General features: G+C 47.1%; 3 protein-coding genes across 4 annotated transcripts; 1 reads left to right on the top strand and 2 right to left on the bottom strand.

Moving 5' to 3' along the window:
* Window positions 1–2,310: 2,310 nt before the first annotated feature.
* CIMIP4 (ciliary microtubule inner protein 4) lies at window positions 2,311–4,828 on the bottom strand (the record flags this gene model as incomplete). The annotated part of the gene is made up of 4 exons (XM_084274459.1): window positions 4,574–4,828; window positions 3,913–4,060; window positions 2,594–2,704; window positions 2,311–2,396 (listed from the first exon to the last, which is right to left on the bottom strand). Exons 1-4 carry the CDS (start codon window positions 4,790–4,792, stop codon window positions 2,311–2,313), a joined length of 564 nt encoding a protein of 187 aa, XP_084130585.1. The 5' UTR covers window positions 4,793–4,828.
* Window positions 4,829–8,545: 3,717 nt separating this feature from the next.
* Window positions 8,546–17,344, bottom strand: LOC311204992 (thiosulfate sulfurtransferase). Its single transcript, XM_084279275.1, has 2 exons — window positions 16,674–17,344; window positions 8,546–9,029 (listed from the first exon to the last, which is right to left on the bottom strand). The coding sequence occupies exons 1-2, from the start codon at window positions 17,257–17,259 to the stop codon at window positions 8,731–8,733; spliced, it is 885 nt and encodes a 294-aa protein (XP_084135401.1). The 5' UTR covers window positions 17,260–17,344; the 3' UTR covers window positions 8,546–8,730.
* Window positions 17,345–17,473: 129 nt separating this feature from the next.
* MPST (mercaptopyruvate sulfurtransferase) lies at window positions 17,474–20,310 on the top strand. Of its 2 annotated transcripts, none has more exons than XM_084279274.1 (3): window positions 17,474–17,498; window positions 18,059–18,711; window positions 19,311–20,310. In XM_084279274.1, exons 2-3 carry the CDS (start codon window positions 18,117–18,119, stop codon window positions 19,607–19,609), a joined length of 894 nt encoding a protein of 297 aa, XP_084135400.1. In that variant the 5' UTR covers window positions 17,474–17,498; window positions 18,059–18,116; the 3' UTR covers window positions 19,610–20,310. The 2 variants fall into 2 exon arrangements, with proteins under 2 accessions (XP_084135400.1, XP_084135399.1); XM_084279273.1 differs by lacking the exon at window positions 17,474–17,498 and adding an exon at window positions 17,631–17,663.
* The last annotated feature ends 238 nt before the right edge of the window (window positions 20,311–20,548 follow it).

Below are 20,548 nucleotides of genomic sequence, written 5' to 3'. Positions count from 1 at the left end.
AACAAGTGAGAAGGAACAAACTGCAGAGGGACAGGCAGAAAGGAGATTTCAGCTACCATGAGCACTTACTTCAGCCCCGGTCTTGTCTAACTGCACCTGACATGCTATTTGGAGATCCCAAAGCTGGCTTTAAATATGCATGTTTGGGTACCCAGAGCAATGTAATCAACACAGAGTGCCACGCAGGGTCAGGCTTCCTTGCCAAGGTTCTGGCTGAGTGACTCTGCTCAGCACTCAGAGCCTTCAGGTATTGATCGTTCCCGGTAGCTGCGCCGACTCGCTGGAAGTCATCTCAGGCACCTCTGCAGCTTTCAATGTGCCTGTCACTCATCAGAAAGCCTCTGCCCTGGCTGAGCTCTAACGTTTGGCAAAGCAAAGGAGATGAAGGGGACCTGCCACATGTATGTTCACTTGGCACCACACAGCTGTCACCCCTGTGAGCACAGTGTACAGTGCCAACTATTCTGTACCATTTCAGAGCTTGTAACCACATTTTAATTTGTAAAAGTGTCCAGAAGTGTACACAGTAACTTTTCTCCACTGCAGGAGGCAAGCCATGCAGTCATGTTGTACAGAGCTCGCTGGTGTGCTAAAACCTTTCAGTCTGTTTCCCTTCTGATCCAGTCTCTTCAGGTGCCTGCCATGGGTAGCAAAGGATGTTTGCTCAGAGCAGTGCCATAATCCTGCATCCTGCCTGTCCTAATGCCTATTTCTAATGCCCATTAGAAACAGGTCTGTAAATCTGCATGCTGATTCAGCCCACGTTATGGCTTGTGCATCAGATAACTGTGTCCCAAGCCACCTGCGTCCAGCACGCCAAACAGCATCAGTGGATTTCAGCTCAGCTCCATGTTATCTGGATTAGGCCCTGCTGCTGTCCCAGAAGGCAGCATTTATCATGTACCTGGGGTCATGTTGGTCAGCAGTGCTGGATGCAAGACAGAGAACCGGCTGTTCCTACAGAGTTGCACTGTCCCACTGAAGCTGGAGCGGTGTGCGCTCAGGCAGGAGCCACTTGGTACAGATGTGCAAGGGAAACCTGCTGGGAGGTTTCTACAAGCTGCCATCTGGCCAGTCCCCTTAATTTGAAAGATTTGGACAAGTGCCAGGAAATACCCAGATTCCAAATGGTTAATGATTGCTGGTGGAAAATTATTATCACTTGATTATCATCAGTTACATTATAACCTCTTTCACTACTTCTGTGAAGTCAGCATGTTGTTATCTAATCTCCAACTGACAAAGGGTGAAGTAACAGTCCTAATTTTGCCCCCAAACAGTTCATATCAGGATGCCAAGCATCAATCTTTTCAAATAGCGGACGTTTGGGACCAGACAGGAAAGATGGGGGCATCGCTATTCCCAGGCACGAGCTTTGTGATTGCTGCACCAAAATGCTATGCTTTGGTGCTGGAAGCAGGCTGCTGCACTCAGGGCCATTAAATACAGTGAGAAAAACCTCGTGGGAAGCCCTGAAGACCTGCATGTCCTGCATCATTCAAGTCCTTGGGTGACCCTTGGTAACTCTCCAGATACACTCTGAAGTTAAGATTGTGCAGACGGCTGGATGCATGTGCATCTCTCTGAGGGAAATCTGAGTTAGGGAAAGAGCTGACAGGAGATTTTGGTTTATGAGAGCTTCAGTAAGGGTCCAGTCACATTGTGGGGTCATTTGTAGATTGGAGAAGTCCTGGGACTTCTTGCAGCTTTGCTGTTCCCTTTAGGTGTGATAAACTAAAGGTTACTTTGCATTGGCTTGGGCTTTAACGAATACCCTGATGACTCCCCTTCTCAGGTGAGCCTGTGTCTGTTTTCACACATTACTGCTGCTCCCTGCCAAGGTTAAGAGCTTTCCTGAAATCCCCCATGTAGCAGGTAGAAGGACAAAAAAAGAGAGTGGTTCTGAACACCACCACTAGAGCGGTGGGCAGAGAATCCTCTTTTCCTACCCCACGTAGGCACCTGGTGCCAATCATATGGAGTTGAGCCCAGGTTTTTGAGAGGACACTTCTTGGTGCCTTGCTGGCAAGAAGTCTGAATTCACCTGAATTCTATCTGGCTGCCTCTCACCCCCAACATGCAAGGCTGCATGCCTCACATGCCCAGCAAAGTGATTTTTTTTCGACTCACATTTATCTTGCATTTCTCTCCCCAAAGACACTGTAACTGAGAGGGGCAGAGAGCACAACCAACAAGTCTGCTGTTGACAACTAGCAAGCAATGGGTTCATGCTTCATATAAGGAGGTTTATTAGATGGCAGATGAAGATGATCCCTTGCTGAATGCACTCTAGTCCTCAACCTTCATCTTCTACGGCTTGCCTTTTTTCTTCCCATATTTGTCCTCCAATGCTTTCTGCAGGTTGATATTTAGGGCATTTTTCTGATGCCATTTCCCTGTAAAGAAGGCAAATCGCAGTTGAGTTGCAGCCTCCCTTCTAATGCTATTATCCCTCAAGGATTTTTCTAACTGTAGAGTTCCTCTCTTATGAAAATGCCAATTTCCAGTCCCCCCATGCCTCTGCCCAAACCCATCCATTGTCCTTGGCAGAAGCAACACACATCTTAGGAATTCACCAGGCAGGTAGCCATACCTAGCTCATCAATAGTCCTTCCGTGCCAATTCTCAGGGTCCCTGATTGCCTTCTGAATTACATCAGGGGTGTAGGAATCTTTCATCAGGCTTTGGGTCTCCAGTGGGCCACCTGCAAAGAACAGCAAACAAGGAACATTACACAAAAATCACCCTCTGGCAGTCCTGGGATTGAGCAGGGGAGCTATACCAGCGGTGCCAAGGGCTCAAGAAAAGGCATGTGCTGCCTGCAGTACCTTTGATCAGATGTGTGGCTAGGTGCTGAAGAGCTTCCTCATCACCGGGGGAGTGGACTTGTGTTTGCCAATTTATCCTCACTTATGAGACACACACAGAGGGTGCCAAGGTATCACCTTTATTTGTATCCCAGTACCCTTTCTTTAGTCAAGTGCCCACTTATCTCCTGTCGAATCCCTACATTCAAGTCAGTAACTTCCTATTCAGCAGCACAGCTCGACAAAAAGCACCATCTTATCACTCCAGGCCTTCTTGAGCTCCTTTTCTGCCATAATACTTACAAATAATCCACAATTGTGACTACTCTTTTCATCCCCTCTTGATTTTTAGCCATTTGAGGGGGCTTTATTTTAATCTCTCATCCTTTCCTCTTCACCTTCCTTTTTATTGTGCCATTTCCTTGATAATAATGATTTTGAGCTCCCTGGGAAAGATGTCCTTCCTTTCTGTGTGACTGCACAGACTCGGGACAATGCAGTCTTCAAGACATAGCAAGGTCTTGCCATGGAACATACTGTATAAGGAAAAGGAATCTGTCTCATGGTGGTACATGAGAAACTGGAATCAGAGACATTTATTTCAATTTCCTGGATATGATGGTAATAAGCATGGGATGAGTACTTAGTTTGCAATGTTTGGAAGGGATCCCTGGGGACCTTGAAAACAGAGGCATGGGGAAGACATTTCAGAGACCCATATTTCTAAAGGTCTGGAAGAGAAGTAATGTCAGTATTGGAAGTGGATGTAACTTGGGACATATGACAGGGGATGTTTCATTACAAATGGTGTCCATTTAAACAGCTCTGAACAGGGATGAGAGGGGTCATGACACGCCCTCACTTTTCACACCCTGGGAAAAAAGGTGAAAGATACAGACTACTTAGAAAGGGAGGCTCTGGCTTTCATTTCCTCAAGCACCACAGCCTGGAAACAAGGTGACTGTGGATAGAAGGAATTAGAGGGGAAAGTGAAGGTCACCTACAATCAGATCTCTATCCAAAGCAGTGTGGCTGCCCTGAGCCCAGGCAAAGTGTAGACAGACCCAGTTTTGAAGGTCAGGCAAAGGTATGTGTGTCTCCTCACCTTGGAAGACATTTGATCTCAGGTTAAACCCCAGCTGGTTGAAATCTGTGAACACTGTGGAGCTCAAAGAGGTTTTCAACAGTTTGGAGCGGTCGCTGAGTCTCTTCTGCCCCATGATTAATGCTGTCTCACACAGGGCTCGGCGTTGCTGAAAACACGAACAACAAGGAACCACTGTCATTCCACATTTCTTAAGCGCAACAAACTCCTGGCATTTCCACCCCTGCACAGGTCTTTGAGCTGTGACTAATCCTTGGGACCTGGGTTTGTCCTTGAGTCTCCCTCAGCAGCTTCTGTAGGCATTGCAATCACACAGTACAACTAAGACTAGTAAGAGGGGGTGGGGGGAGGATTAGAAAGGGGTGATGGTGTAAGGTCCTGGACTGAGTCCTGGTACCACATTGTTTTGCCTCACTGAGTTGGGACTCTGGCTACAGAAATCTGCAAGGAGCATGGAAATACTAAATTAAAAGAGACACAGGAAAGGCCATCTGTGGAAAGTGTCACTACCCTATAGTGTGAAGTCCAAATCCATCCCTCTACATGTTTTCTAGAAACTGCAGATATACTAGTAATATCCCACCCACTCAGCCCCCTACGATACCATGAAACCAGCCTTTAACCTGCCACAAAAGATACATGACATGGCTTCCTTCAGTACCTTGTCACTGCTGGCAAGTTGATCTGCATGGACAAATTTGCATTTGCTGTTAGCAGAGGTCAAGCTGTTCCTGTTCTCCAGAAGGAGCTTCCCTTCTGCTTTCATATCTGGCCCTAATGATGAGACGGACTCTTTGGCACTTAATTTGCTGCAGGTTTTCTTGGCTTTCCTGGAGCTGGCTTTGATGGACTTGTGGGAATATCCAGATCCTCCAGACATCCGTGTTTGGTGCTGATCTGGTGCTGGTTCTTTGGCATTTGAGACAGATTTGGTGTCTTCTGCCCCTCCCTTGCTGGATATTGCAGACAGGTGGTAAGTGCCGTCCCTCCCTCTTGGCTCATGCCCCACGAGTGGGTCTTCGGTGGCAGAAGTATCTTCTCTGCTCTCTCTGAGTCTTCTTGAATGAAGACTCTGCGTGGGGGGAGTTTTGGCCTGGAGAGTCCATTTGCTTTGTTTTTCAGTCTGAAAACACTGCTCTGCACGAAGAGATGCCTGGGATTTCACGTATGTGGATTTCTTTGGTGTTGCCTGAGCCATTAGGCCCTTGGACATCTTCCAGTAGACTTTGCTGGAGCTCCTCTGGGGTGTTCTCTGTCTGCTGGGACGTAAACCTTCTAGATGTTGTTGCTTTTTCTCTTCCTCAGGTTCCACTTAAAGACAAAAATAATAGCTCAATGAATTTTACACTGTTTTGATGATAGGTGGTACCATAAATGGAGCTGAAAACAACTGGACATGTCTGTGCCATTGTCAGACAACAACAAAAAAAGGTCTCAAAAAGGAAGAGAGAAAAAACCCAACAACCTAGCAGCATTCTACTGACTTTCCTGCTGGACCAGTGAAGGTTCCTGAGGAATTTTGGATGAACATGCACAAAATTGCGGAAGTAAAAATTTTGTGGTCAAACATGCACAAAAGTCTGTGTTTTCTTATGTGCAGGGGCCTCTCCAACCCACAATCACTCTCACTCCTACAAACAAGCATAGTCTTCATGGCTCATCAGTGTTTGCTGATTAGTTTAAAGCATGTCAGTGGCTCATTGCACTTGTGCAGGAAGGTAATGAGGTAAGTCCACCAGTGGAGGAAGACATGCTTAGGGTGGGGGGAATTTTATCCATCAGACCATAGCACAGGGTTTCCCTGTCCAAGCAGTTTTCACTCACAAAGCTATGGGCATGAAGGAGGGAGGGAATGACATACAGCCATACAAGGTGTTCTGCAAAGCAAGCTCTAAAGGAGGGACAGCTCCTCTGTCCTCTTGCTTACCTGAAGTCCTGTGGGCAACCACTGTGTCACCTTCTGTTACATCAGATGTCAGGGAAGTTGGAATCTCTAGCACCCCCTTGGGAGAGAAACAAAGGCTGAGTCAGGCTTAGAGACAGGAAGGAAGGTGATGGTAGCCCTGCTCATCTTTAGATGACATAGATTATTCTCACACAATGTATTATAAGCTTTCTCAGACCAAGGTAGATCTGTCCCTACCTGGACAATTGGTCCTATAACCCATTAAAAAAGCACCGAAGTCCTGCAGGACTTCACATTAGCAGCTCTCATGGGACAGCCTGCCTAGGACATAGTCAGCCAGTGCCCCCAGGAATACTGAGCTGCAAGAGTTTTCCCAGACAGTCGTGCAGAAATGAGCCAAAACAGAAAAAAACCCCAAAACACCCCAGTGAAACTGTAATTTTTAAATTGTGAAGCACCTAGAGATGTCAGACCTGTCACATGCTGTACAACAGTTCCTTCCTTTGGTGCATTAAGGTAAGACCAGAAAAAAATGGGGAGAGGAAGTGATAAACATGAAGTGCCTGTGCAACACTTGCTACACAAAGGCAGACAGACAGACACAGGCTGGAGACAGAGTTTCTTTCCCGAGTCTGGCACAGACTATCCCATTTTGCTTTGCTAGTCCAACACCCAGCCTTTGCAAACTGCCTCCTGCACCAGGAAGAGAATCCTGTCTTTACAGAGGGAATGTCTGTGTAACCCTCAGTCGTGTACTGCTGGTGGCCTGTGTTCCTCACCCCAGTGGGACCCTACAGGACCCACGTGGAACCTGTGGCAGGTTACAACTGACGTCCCATGGTGGCAAACAGGGTACTTGTGAGCCTGCTGGCATTAGCAGCAGTGCAGGCGGGTCTGGATCAGGAAGGGATGTATGTTTGCAATCACCAAGTTAGTCCACAATATGATGTATACGCCTACCTTCTGCTCTGGAGGCTAGTTTTTGGAATGAAGACACCAACCAATGGGGCAGGAAGCCTACTGCTTCCAAGTTAACTCACTGGGGCTGACTTGAACCAGTGCCAGTGCTCTGCAGCAGCATGTCTGGTGCAATGCTGGGATCCTGAAGCTGAAGTTAGTGTATCAATCACACTCCAGGAGCCGGGGCTGTGTGCTCTGCAAGTGTATTAAGCACAGCACCTCTTCCACAAAAAGAACAGGGCCACCTGAGACGAGGAGAGGAACCCAGTCCTGGCTCACAGGGCAGGATTTTCTGTAACACTCTTCGTTCTTTTTAAGGAAGAGCCAAACATTTAAACATGATCAAAGTGCAGGAATCTGTGTTGCTAAATAAACTCCTGCGTTAACTCCCACCTCCTACTTAAAGCAGAAACATGTCTGTCTGCTATTCCTATATTCAGTGAAAAGAACTTTCTAGTCTGCTGTTGTAGAAATTCCTCCTCTGCCACTTCTTCCAACAAAGCAGAATGTTTGTGTAGTGATTCAACGTGCTCATTTCCCAAATCCTGCTCATTGATAACTGGCATTTCCCCAGTTCCTCCAGGACAAAACGACACTGAAGCCTGCAACTCTCCTACTTCCTAGTTTGCAAATGCCTGTGTTACCATTGTTATTGCTTATTGTTCATTCTACTAGAAGTCACAGAACTGTCTACATACTCTTTTGTTAATCTAATTCTATGAGGGACAACAGAAGACATAGCAGAAAAGATGTACCTTGATCAAAGAGATAACACTTTGTAAACTTTTTCTTTCTGGCAAAAAAATAAAAAATGAAAACACTGGTTTTGCTGACATGCAGCCTTGGCAGGAGCTGTCTTCCCCAGGCAGAACATTAACCTCCTTGGGCAGGTGTAAAATTGTCCCATATGCCCTTCATGTCTGGCCGGGCCTCCAAAATACGAGGAGTTTAAGTGACTTTCCAGACCTGAGAAGCTCCATTGGTGTCAAAATGACACTGGATCTTTCATTTATTTTTTTCTTTTTTTCTTTCTTTTTTTAAAAAGATCCAAGATTTAACAAAAGGCAAAGCCTCTTCCATAACTACCTCTCTCACCTGGTCCATGATTCCTCGTGTGGTGCCACAGTGATTTGTACAAGCAGACAGGTTCTGGTGGTGTCCAGGAATGGAGGTTGGATGAAGACTGTAGAGCAGACACAGTTGCTAAGGAACAACCCTCCCTCTGTCTATGAGCTGTGGTCTCCATGGGAACCAGAAACATGTCAGAGATCAGGGTCATCTTTGCTGATTGAATACACCAAACAAGCAAGAGAGTAAAAGGCTCATGTCTCATGAAACACCTGTCCTCTCATGACATCCACAGGATCTCATGGAGACTTCTGTAACACCGTGACAATAATCAACAAGTCTCTGCCTCAGCAGAACTGGATCTTCTAGCATCTCCAAATGCTTCACAGGAGCTCGCTGACCCTCATCAGAGAGGAGGGGGAAGGTGCCCCTGTTTTCCACATTAGAAAAGGGGAGATAGTGGGCTAGGAGAAAATCTTACATTAAGTCAATGACAGAACCACAGCTTGGCCCTCCTGTGTCCAGCACCCAGGGCTGTGTTTTAGCCCCAGACTTTTCAACCATTCTGCTCCACCATGGATGTGAGCTCTCACCAGGTCACTGGAACTCCTGCAACTCTCCCTCATGCTGCAAAGCTGCTTTTCCCACCCAGCACAAGCAGATCACCGGCAACAGAGAAGAATTAGAAATATTCACATATGCATCATCTTAGATTTTATTCACTGTGAGAAATGGAAAGATCAGTAGAAATCTACATATCCCTCTTAGAAAAATTGACAAAATATAAATCACATGGTTTTTCTTCACTTCCACCTCCTCCCTTCCCTGGTGCCCTGGGCTGGAGAGAGCTGCTAGATCTCACTGCCCAAGGAACAGCTCTCCTCCTAGGCCTTGCTGCGGTTCAACTCCGAGACCTTGTAGCGAGGCGGGGCACGGTGGAACCATTCTGACCAGGAACCATCATAAACAGCCACATCACGCTTGCCACAGAGGTAGGCTGCCAGGGCAATGTGACAGGCCGTGACACCCTTGCGGCATGTGGCCGTCAGGGGCTTTGAGAGATCAATTTTCTTCTCACGGAATATTTCTTGGATCTCCTCAATACTCTTCTCATGGCCACTTTCTGATAGGAATGAGGAGAAGGGTATGTTCACAGCACCAGGGATATGACCAGATTCCAGCCCTGCAAGAGTGAACAGGAAACAGAACCATGAGCAAGGAGGCATCAGCATAGGCGATGAGACACCTACAAAAGAGACATTAAAGAGACATCACTGCAGATAGTCCCACTCTCTCCAAGACACTCATTTGTTTCAGGTGATGATGAAGATGCAAAGAGGTACGGGGCTAAAAAGAAGAGGACTGAGATCATTTAACTTCGGTGAAGTCAAATCTTTCAGAATATTTAGCAAACTATTCCCTCCCTGAAAGCAATGAGAGGTAGGAACATGAAGAAGTCCTAGATGTGACAAGAACCACAGAACCACCACAGAAAAGATCCTAACAAAGGCATTAAAGAGACCTGAGTAAAAAGAAATGCAGCAGTGCATTTCTGACCTTCCACAAATAAGCCAGCAGCGTGTAGTGACACGGCTCTCAGAAAGGGGAAGTGTGGTTTGTATGTGGAATTTGTGAAAGTAGTTATCTGTTCACAGTTTATTCATGTGTCACTTTAAAATCATGCTTCAGAAAAGTAAAGCAGCCTTAAAGTCAGCACATTACTGCTGAGGCAGCTATCCTGGGGCAATAGGGTCAGAGAAGTGAGAATTTATATTTTCTATCACTTTTTATCTGCTCCATGGACGATATCAGCATGGGTTCTGTTTCTCTACTGCTGTAACTGACCACTTCAGGCAAGTTGAAAGCTGCATCTCACGAACAAGGTCTTCAGTGAAAAGCAGATATAAAAATACGATGGGTAAGATTTTCATTATGCCCTTGAAATTCAAACTCTGTCACTTACAGGCTTAATCAGAATCCATTACACTCAATGGAAGCTCTCCCACTGACTTTGAGAGGCTTTGGATAGAGCGTTGTTGGAGCAGGAAACATTATATATTACACTGAAAATGCATTTCAGGGAGTGGTTCCTTGCTAGGTTTGAACTTCTAATGAGACAGCTCTGGGAAAGTCACATAAATAGTACTCTGCTTCACGGACAGATTTCCACTTGCCTAAATCATCAGGGTAACCAACCTCAGCAGATGGGAGAGACTGGGGCAGGGATTAAAGTAGTCAAATGATTAAAGTACACCCAGTCAGAAATTGACATCACACATCATAACAACACTGGTTTCATTGCCTATGGAGAGCAATGTCATGACACGACAAGATATAAGAGGGAAATAGGGGATTAGCAGGGTATTGAGGAGGGTATTTTTGCTCTGCTGGCCAAAGAGTGAAAGCCTAAAGACAACCAAAGCTGTCCTGAGTCAGCTTCACAATAACTCTCCCTGTACCAGATGGACCCTCTTCATCTCTTGATTTATCCTCCCTGAGTGCCTTAGAAATTTGGCACTGTTGCCTGCTAGTCACCTCACGCATCCTTCAGAAGAGTTTAGCATTACAGGGAGAAGTTGGGAGAAAAAACTGCTGACTTCTGGAAGGACAAACATTAAACCACCTCCCCACACCACCCCCCACAGCCCCCCTCCCCCAGTGTTTTGGACGGATGTTTTCACCACATTCTTTCCAAAAAAACAACAGTTGATCAGTACAGAGAGCTGCAAACCCCATGCTCATTAAAATAGTGACTCTACGACAGAAGGGAAATATAATACAAAAAATGAGGATGAGAAAACTTTGTTTGCAGTTCTCAGACTGCAGAGCTTTTTACTGGAGGGAGTTACATGCCTGGGTTAGGCTACTACTTTCCCACAGAGTGAATGGTGCTGACCCTGTCCCTTGGCAAGGGATTTCGGCAAGGCTCTGCCACTACACTGGTGATGACCCCAATACAGACAAGTACATGAGCCACAGAACACATCTCTCACAACATCCTATGGCACTAGGAAGTGTCCTGAGATCAAGAAGTCATGGAGACTGAAGTAGAAGGGCCAGCTCTAGCTCAAAGAAGCTTCATGGCCCAATGATTCAGTTCTTAGGCATCCCGAGCCCCGTGGTCATGATGGCTTTTCTAAACAGTTCATGCATCTTAAAATAAGTAGGTCTGTACCCCTTCTTATTGGGGACTACTGTGACATACACTCACCACCTGTAAACAACTCTTCAGTTAGGATCTGAGCAAATCTGAAAAGATCAGTCTCATTTTAGAACATTTTTTACTTTGATCTGTTGGGAGACTTCCTTGCTCCAGAGATTCAACAGTCTGTTGGAGTCAGAGACAAGTACTTGGACTCTGTGAGTGAAAGATGGGGAATTCTGTAGAAGCTGCATTTAGTCGTGTGTGTGGGTGTTCAGATGAAAGACTGAGCTGACATTGCACAACCACAATCTCTTGGACTGCCTAAGAAGTGTTCTTGAGTGATTGAGAAAGTTTTTACCAGCTCACTTGCTGCTAGGACAAGAGCAGAGAAACACAGGACTGGAAGGCAAGGCTGGACGCAGCACACACCATACCAGATCCATGCAGTCACCCTTAAAAACTGCAGGAAGGAACCCTAGGATTGCAGTCTGGCTCACAGCTACTACAGCGATCACTTTATACACTCCTCTCATAAAAGCATCAATCTCAGAACCAGTTTGGATTCTTGCCATGAAACTTCCTGCTGAGGCACCTCCTTGCTCACATGAGGAGGAATACTAATTTGCAACACTGTGTGATAGAGTCAGTCCATACAGCATTTGTCCTTGAGCTATCATTGACCTGCGACTGAAATCATTTTTCTTCCTTTCTGCTATAGCTCCAGCATACTGATGGTGAGCACTCAGTACTCCCAAAAGCCTCATGTCCTTAGCCTAAAGCCCTCATAGCTCACTGAGTACACTTTTCACCACCTCGGCCACCCTAGAAATAGTTCTAGGTGACCACCAGGTTTCTGGATAAGGACATAGCATTTCCTAACATCTCAACTGGTAGATAAGTGGTTAATAACTGCTGCTGTCAAGGCCAAATTGCAACTGAGGTTCTTGCACCCAACTAATTCATCCAAGTCTTATTCTCTTCTATTGTTTCCAAATGTGGCTCTTCAGCTTGTAAGAGAAACATGAGCAATTGTTTCAGGCTACTAAGCATCCAACCTTGCTCTCTGTAGCGTTATGCTTCCCGTCACTTCTATCACTGCAGCTGGTACCTCACATAATACTCCCCATGTGACCATTTAAACCTTCCCCAGGCTGTGCCAGCAGCTCATTTAAGCAGCAACTCCCTTTTTTCAGTGCCTCAATGATTCAGAAAAATCTGAAATAAAACACAGAAGCATAATGATGGCACCATGCTGGCAGCTTCCAGCCCCACAGATCTGCTTTCAGCACAAGCTATTCTTATCTCCCTTATAGTCAGGTTTTTTAGGAATCTAACAGTACCCATGCTATTTGCCCTCTTCTCACATTGAACTAATAACTGCCCCTCTAATATTATGCCCAAAGCATTAATAAAGCCCAACTGGAACAAGTCTACCTCACAGATGCTTCCAATGGCTGGAAGAAAACATCAGACATAACTTCCAGATATGAACATTCCCATTTCTCTCATCTGGCAAATCAGTTGCATTGGAAAGGAAATAAGAGCCCTTACCTGCAGTGCAAGTTTTCCAATGTATTTTATACAATTTTGCTGTTATTTCAAATTACTGTTCCTGAAGAGTATTTTGAAAGACATCTGGTCTGTCCATGTTATGATAAAAGATCAACAGCTGCCCAGGTTGTGCTGTGCCTCCTATCCCAAATACGAATACAAACTTTGCTAGTGTGCCTGTCCTACAGAACCATGCTCTGATGAAGTTTACTAAATTCTCACCTCATGGAGCTGCAATGTCACATTACTGACAAACATTTGGATAGAAATCATCTAGCTCACAGGTCTGAGCACATGGGTAACTTTTAGATATAATCCCTCTTAGAAATTATAAATTCCACTTCTTTCCCCTACTCCTTGCTCCCCCTCCCCCTACTCTGCAGACTTATCCTCAGGAGGAAAAAAAAAGACTGTAGCACAGACTCAGTATAATTCTGAGGCTGTGCACAAATAATCTTTCATCTGGAACCCTGCTAACTGCATAGCAACCCTATTTACTCTTTCTCTCCTTGTTCTCTTTCTATTCACTTTGCTCCAGCAGTTTTTGTTATTTGTTTTAATTCCTTTTGCCAAGCCTCACTCAGCTTGGCTTCTGGCAATCCTCCCTCACAATTTGTAACCTGTAATATGTTATCTTCTACACTGCTTAATCCCCTTTTCCACATCTGTTAAGATTCTCTGCTTAAATATAATTTTTTTTTTTTTGTTGGCCATTTATCTAGCTAAGACTACAGACCCTTCTCTCTAGCTTTTCCCTTTGTGAAAGCTCCAGATGGAATTTCTAAACATCAAAAAGATAAAAGATGTGCCTTGTCCACATTTAACTCCCTGTGGTCTTGGAGCTGGTTGGCTGCAGACAGCTGTTCCTTTCCAAATGATTCCCCTGTTGCCTCCTTTTTTATCTCTCTCTTCCATTCAATTCATATGCCTTGGAAAGGACTGTTAGTAATCTCACCTAACCTACCATGAATTCATTGGAAGGAATGCTTGAAGCTTGGTCCTGACCAGCTCCCTGAGAAGTCTTCATAGTCAAATCAATAGGCCTTTGCCACTGATATCAAAATACCCCGTGCCTATACAGCCAGAGGAGTCAACTCCAAGAACTAGCAGGGCTGTGGGTGCTAATTCTGGCAGGTGATATTTGTCACCCTCATCACATGAATGGACAACTTTGCATTGTAGGTTGCTCTGGACTGAAACACACTGATAAAGCCTCTCATTGCTTTCCACATTGTGCCTTGAGCATTACTTTGTGGTCAAATTATAGCCAGCCCACTCCCAGCTACAGAACCCCCACCTCAGAGAAGAGCGGGAAGAAGCAGCAGCATTTTATTCATTCCCACTGCCACCAAACATTCCAGATGAGCTTTGTGTTTGGGGCAGGGAGGACTGAACACTGGGAAAATGGGTAAAACCTTAAGAATTGTGTATGCACAAGGGAGACAAAGACTACCCAAGGGCCGAGAATGAGAGGAAAAACAGTTGGACGCTCATGAAACTGCTTGGGGTTTGCCTTCTTATGGTTCTCAATCATTGGAACAGGCTGCTCAGGGAAGTGGCTGAGTCACTATCCCTGGAGGTATTTAAAACACACATAGATGTGGTGTTTAGGGACATGGTTTAGTGGTTGGACTTGACAGTGCTAGGTTAACGGTTGGACTTGATGATCTTGAAGGTCTTTTCCAACCAAAATGATCTTATGATCCTTTCTTAGATGACAGATTTCTTGTCTAGCAGCTTTCCACTCTTTTCTCAGTTGTCTGCAAAAGAATTCATAAATTTACAACTCTTCTGCTATAATTCTGGTGCCTCAGTTTTCAGTGCCCAACACTCACAGACAGTCAGCACTGGTAACCAACGTGTCATTAGCTTTATAACCTGCCCCTGGGTTGCCTGGGATTGTCTCAGCTCAAGGCTGGTTCCACAGACCTGCACCACACAGCGCCTGGGGACGTGGGCCCTTGCAGAACCTGGTTGGGCTGAGTCATAGCTAGGGAGCAGGGCCTGGAACGCAGTTCCTCCAGAAACCCAGCACTGAGCTGGGACACCTTTAACCACACCGTGCACACGTGCGAGCTGCACATCCCGTGGGCTTGTGCTGCATGAACATCCAAGCTTTTTCATCCAAATCAATATCAGCATTTAAGACCTATGAAACTTGGCTTACAGAACATTTCCCTCCGCCCTGGTAACCTGGGTAAACCTCTCCCAGTAACTAAAAATTAGCCATGTATTATGACTTATCTTAAATGCTAGAGGTCTAAATCCCAGCAAGGTAGTTGCTGCATCAAAATAAAACAGACAACTAATTCTTACCACAAGGAACTGAGAAACTAAAGAGGCAAAAGAGTCAGCTGAAATTAGCCTCTTCTAGAGATGGAGTTCATGAAACTGGAGAGATTAATTGACTTAATTAGGAAGTCAAGAGCTGAGGCAATAATTAAACTGAAATCACCTGAGAACACTGCAAGTTCCTTAACCTCAAGACCATTCTTCTCTAAATTGCAGGCAACATTTCTCCTCCCTGATTGGATGACCCCTGTAATTAATCAGCATTGATTTCAAATTGCTCTTTTAGGTGTAAGCACTGCCTTTTACCTACTGCTGGCTGTAGCGCAGCTATGGCTGGCCTGTTTCAGAAGGCTGTCAAGCTCCTGTGGAACGAGCAGCTGCAGCTGGAGTGCTTATCCTGTTGGATCTGCTGTGGGAAGCAAAACTGGACCACCACAAATAAACTGTTCCATGCTGACTCATTTCAAAGGAAAAAAAAATCTGTTTTCAAGATGCTGTCAGGGGCTGCAGTGTTTTGTCACCTGCTGACAATTCCCACTTCGAGAAGCTAAATGCAAAGTCCCCCAGCTCCCAGAGCATTTTATTCACGTCTTGAGGTTAAAATTCAACCTTCACTTTAATGGGCAGCAGTAGGTGAAGAAACAGAATGAGTGATCAGCCTAACTCCTGCTCTCTCTCTATGCAACAGTCCCCTCTGTCACTTCTGGTACCTTTGCCACCTTCTGTATTGTCTTGCGCAGGTTGAGTGTGTCTGGGGGGGCTCGCAGTAGACACGTACACGAACCCACACGTACAGAGCTGCTTACAGCCAGATGCTCCTGAGGTCTGGAAATGTATTTCAGGACACGGTGTCACACCCGATGGCTGTGCAGCCGCATGCACACAAGGAAACAGCCGGAAGAGAATTACAACCTGCACGTGAGGCAGGTGCACAACGCTGTCTGAGGACTGCAGAAGCCTGCTGCACGCCCACTCCTGCAGCAACTGTTGCAGGGCTTCTCTGTGCTGTTTCTGAAACTCTGCGTTTGTCTTTTAAACAATTTCTGTGATTCCCTTTTGGATCAAAGGTTATTCTGGGATATACCAAGGCTTAAATTACACATTAAGGGCCTCCTTTAACAACCAACTTCAATTTCATTATAGACACACTTCTGTTCCTACTGTCCCCACTGCACAGGACTTTTCCCACCCCTGCTGCTTGTGGGTCCAGTGTTTGACCGAGGCCAAAACTCCCAATTTTTGTTCCTGTTACTTGGGGCATTGAAAAGAAAGAGGTTGACAGCCCATATATTTGGCAAGGTTTTTGGTCTATTCTTACTTAAGCTTGTTAGATTTAATGGCAGAGAGCAAAAGGACAAAGATCAGCACAAGCAAGTTCTTTACTTGCTGGGAAACAGAGCAAGAAGGAAAATGTCCCTTGGGTTACTGTATTGCTGAAAACCTGGGCTTTTGCTGTGTATTCATTATAGTGAGAGGTGCCTGTATGAATACTGATAGTTCGCACATCTGCTAGTGCTAGATAGGACCCTGAGCAAACCCCTGGGAGCTCTCACCTCCTGTGTTTGCATTCTGTCTGATTAACTTCTGCAGAGTGTACGACAGGGGAGCTAACTGACTGCAGACCTCTTCTGCTACTTCCTCCTGCAGTTTTACAACCAACTACACTAAAAGTGACCTGTGCATTAGGAAAATCTGTTTGCTGGGCGGACCTGTTATGCCCGGACTATTATCAACACTCCAGTCAATAATAATGTTGATAATCTATTATCACCGCTATTGCTGATAAACTATTACCACCACTCTGGTGCTGGGGGCAGGTGTCATGCCCATCTCCATTACCTTGGTCCAGCTCAGTCCCGCGGAACCGGCCCTCAGGGCGGGAATCCACCACCTGGAACCGCAGGGACCCCACATTCTGTATCATCTCCTCAAAGGTCTTCAGCAGGATCGTATTCAGCTTGGCCTTAAAGACAGCCGGACTGGGCTGGCTGACCTCCGCCGTGACAGGGTGGCCCTCCTTCACCCAGTTCTTGAAGCCGCCGTTCAACACGGAGACCTCCTTGTGCCCGAATGCCCTGAACATCCACCAGGCGCGGGGAGCGTAGAAGGTGCCCAGCTTGTCCCCATCATACACCACCACGTGGGTGTCATTGCTGACCCCCAAGCGCCCCACGTAGTCAGCAAAGTGGGACTCGGTAGGCAGCATGAAGTCATACGGGGAGGTCTGGTCCCGGCACTCCTCGATGTCAAAGAAGGACGCCCCAGGGATGTGCCTCTCCTTGAACTCCTGACGAGCATTTCGCTCCTGCGGCGGGTACCAGGAGGCATCCAGTATCCGCAGGCTCGGCCCTACCCGCCCGGCCTGCACCGCCTCTGAGAGCCACTTAGCGCTGACCAGCGCCCTGCCGAGCACCTGGGGCGCCATCTCGGAGGGCTGAAGCTGGGAGAGGGTGACGCCGGTAGGGACACACACGTACACTCACACACACACAAAATGGCGCCAGCGGGGGGACGCGGGGTGGGCGGTGCGGCCCGAGGAGGCGGGGCGGGCGGCACCGCCCGGGAGCTGCTCGCTGGGAGGGTCCTAGCTCCCGCCCCCCCGGTGGCGTCCATGGCGGGCGGGGACTGAGGGTGGATACTGCTCGGTGGAGGCCCAGCACGGAGGTACAGTACGGTACGGGGCGGGGCGGTGTGGTGGGCTGGCCGGCCGGCTGGCCGCCCGGACGCGGAGGGAGCCTCAGCCCCGCCGGAGCGGGGGTTTCCGGGGTGGGAGGGGTCTCAGCGGGAGGCGGAGAGGGTCAGGCTCGTGCGAGGAATGGTAGAGCCCCGGTAAGGCCTCGGCTGGAGGTGGGCTGCAGGGTGGTGGGGCAGAGCCGTGCCTCGTCCCGGGGCAATGGGTCCGCTCCGCTCAGGGTCCCTGGGGCTGCCCCGCTCCCCTCCTGCTGCTGTCAGTGCTGTCCGGTGGTCGCTGGAGGTGGAGGGGTGTGTTGGGCTACCGGGACCGGGTGCGGGGCAGGACTGTGTCAGGACTGTCCCGCTCAGGGCAGGGTTTGGGTTGGGCTCAGTGAAACTTTATTTTTAGGACTGGAACATTTTAAACCCTGTGCTGTGAGCTTAGCCAGCACCTCAGGGCAAACGCAGGTCTTTCATCCCAAAATGAGTCTTGGTCCAGTTGCTTCTTGTAAGGCTGGTCTCTAATTTGTGGCTTCTTTTTCCTCTTGCAGTCAGGTGGATTCAGGGAGATCTCAGGAGTCAGGTAGTCTCTGCCAGACCTCAGGAGCAATGTCGCAACAACTTCTCTACCGTGCTCTGGTGTCTGCGAAATGGCTTTCAGAAGCCATTAAGTCCCAGCAGGCTGGTCTGGCCTTGAGAATCGTGGATGCATCCTGGTATTTGCCAAAGATGAAGCGTGACCCAAAGCGGGAATTTGAGGAGCGCCATATCCCTGGTGCGGTTTTCTTTGACATCGACCAGTGCAGTGACCGTACCTCACCTTATGACCACATGCTGCCCAAGGCTGATGACTTTGCTGAGTATGTGGGGAAGCTGGGTGTGGGGAATGATTCTCATGTTGTGGTGTATGATGGCAGCGACCAAGGTCTCTTCTCAGCACCCCGGGTGTGGTGGATGTTCCGAGCCTTCGGACATGAAGCGGTATCCCTTCTGGATGGTGGCCTGAAGAACTGGCTGCGAGAGGGGAATGCACTGAGCTCTGGGAAAAGCCAGGTAGCTCCCTCAGAGTTCCACGCCTCCTTGGACAAGTCCCTGGTGAAAACATATGAGGATGTCATAGATAACTTGGATTCCCACCGCTTCCAACTAGTGGATGCACGTGCTGCAGGACGGTTCCGGGGAGTAGAGCCAGAGCCCCGAGATGGTAATGTGCCTCCTGAGACATTGGCATAATAAAGAGGGGCTTCATTTAAAGTGCCCATCAGTTTGACTCTTGTAGAAATAATTAAGGGAAATATGGTTGTCCTTTATGGGATGGGACTTGAAGTAGTGTATCCACCTGTCCTCCTTTCCTTTTAACTAACAAGTGCTGAAAAATTCAGGAGAGGGGAAGCCATGTGGGTTTTTTTTTCTCAGGGGACAGGGGAAATGTCAAAGAATGTAGCTTTCACACACCTCAAAGATATTAATTGGTCTCTCGGTGCATTGGCGCTGCTCTTGCCCTCAGAATGGCCTGTGGAGGTCTTTCAGTCAGTGCCTCATCAGAGTAGGCATCTGTGATGCTGGGAGGAAACACAGAACTTGACAGGATTGTGTCCATGTTGTAACCTGAAGGTTAAAGCCATCCTTCCTGAGTAATCACTAATCTAGTAAAGCAAAGTTGTTAAATACATTTTTTTTGGTTGTTGTTAAAAATAGACTAAACAATAAATTATTGTCCCAGTGAAACAGAGAACAGGTTTTGTGATGAATTTGTTCCAGGCAGTAGAGGTTAATTCTTATCTGTGCTGTTTTTTGTTCCAGGAATTGAGCCTGGTCATGTCCCTGGGTCGATGAACATCCCCTTCACTGATTTCCTCACAGAGTCTGGCTTAGAGAAGACCCCTGAGCAGATCCGCAGTCTGTTCCAGGAGAAGAAGGTGGACCTGTTAAAGCCAGTGGTAGCCACGTGTGGCTCTGGGGTCACTGCCTGCCATGTGGCTCTGGGGGCATACCTCTGTGGCAAACCAGATGTGGCTGTGTATGATGGAGCCTGGGTGGAATGGTACATGCGGGCACAGCCTGAAAACATCATTTCTGAGGGAAAGGGGAAGACAGTGTAGCAAGCTGCTTCATCTCCCACTGGTGCAGATAATTTGCCTTGAAACAGGATTTGGAAAAGATGGGTTTAGCATTCCTGGTTAAGTGTTGTGAGGTTGAAGGTGTTGGGTGACAAGTACACAGGGTGCTTGTGGACACTTTCTCCTTACTTTACTGCTGCTGCTTAGGAGCAGAAAGCTGACCTGGGCAGCCAGCTTTAGGTGGTCCTGCTTGAGGTGAACCAGGTGCCTTCCTGAGGTCACTTCCAGTCTCAGCCATTCTGTGAGTCTGTGATCTTTTTTCAGTACCTGATTGAAGGGAGAGAGAGTGCTGACGGTGGCTTGGGGAAGTAATTGAGTCAAGCCAAGCTCGTGACTCAGGACGTTATACTGTGTTTGCTCACAGGGTGGTCATACCTGTATAACTGTGCCTCATGAGCTTGCTCACTGCCTCTGTCCTAGTAGCCATCCATGCATTTTACAGCCAATCTGAGTGCAAAACTTAGGGAAAAAAATATAGCTGTTAAAGGAGTAAACATGGCTTCCAGATTAGCATTTAGGTTAGAGACTTGGTTTGGATTTCTTCTTGTGCTTGGACTCTAACTGCAATGTATACTTAGCCAGTTTTGTACTCCCATGGTCCAAAATTCCCCTTGGGGGAAAAAAAATATTTTGGGATTAAAAAAAGAGCAAATAAACATATGTTTCAAGGTCTTTCTACTGAATGAAACTTATGTGAGTGTTGCTTGGGTCATTCCAGGAACTCCAGAGGTTTTTATGGGGTCACTCTGTTTTGATGATACAAATATGCTTCCTTCTTTTCATCAGTTGAACTACTTCTCTTGCCCTCAGCAAGCTTTTTGGCCCAGGAAAGACAATGATGTGCCTCACACTTAGGACGTTTTGCCATGCTCCTCCTTTCAGTCCTTGTCCATTTGATTTTTGGCCTAAAACTCCATGTTA

Source organism: Gallinula chloropus, assembly GCF_964237585.1.
Source record: "Gallinula chloropus genome assembly, chromosome: 1".
NCBI classification, from domain to species: Eukaryota; Metazoa; Chordata; class Aves; order Gruiformes; family Rallidae; genus Gallinula; species Gallinula chloropus.
This window is presented reverse-complemented; position numbering and strand designations above follow the sequence as displayed.

Excerpts from the sequence above, each read along its gene's own strand:
- LOC311204992 (XM_084279275.1), bottom strand. The coding sequence starts at position 17,259 with ATGGCGCCCCAGGTGCTCGGCAGGGCGCTGGTCAGCGCTAAGTGGCTC. Across the intron at positions 9,030-16,673 it reads CGGGACTGAGCTGGACCAAG|GGCTGGAATCTGGTCATATC; the intron begins GTAATGGAGATG and ends TCACTCTTGCAG.
- MPST (XM_084279273.1), top strand. Across the intron at positions 18,712-19,310 it reads AGAGCCAGAGCCCCGAGATG|GAATTGAGCCTGGTCATGTC; the intron begins GTAATGTGCCTC and ends TTTTTGTTCCAG.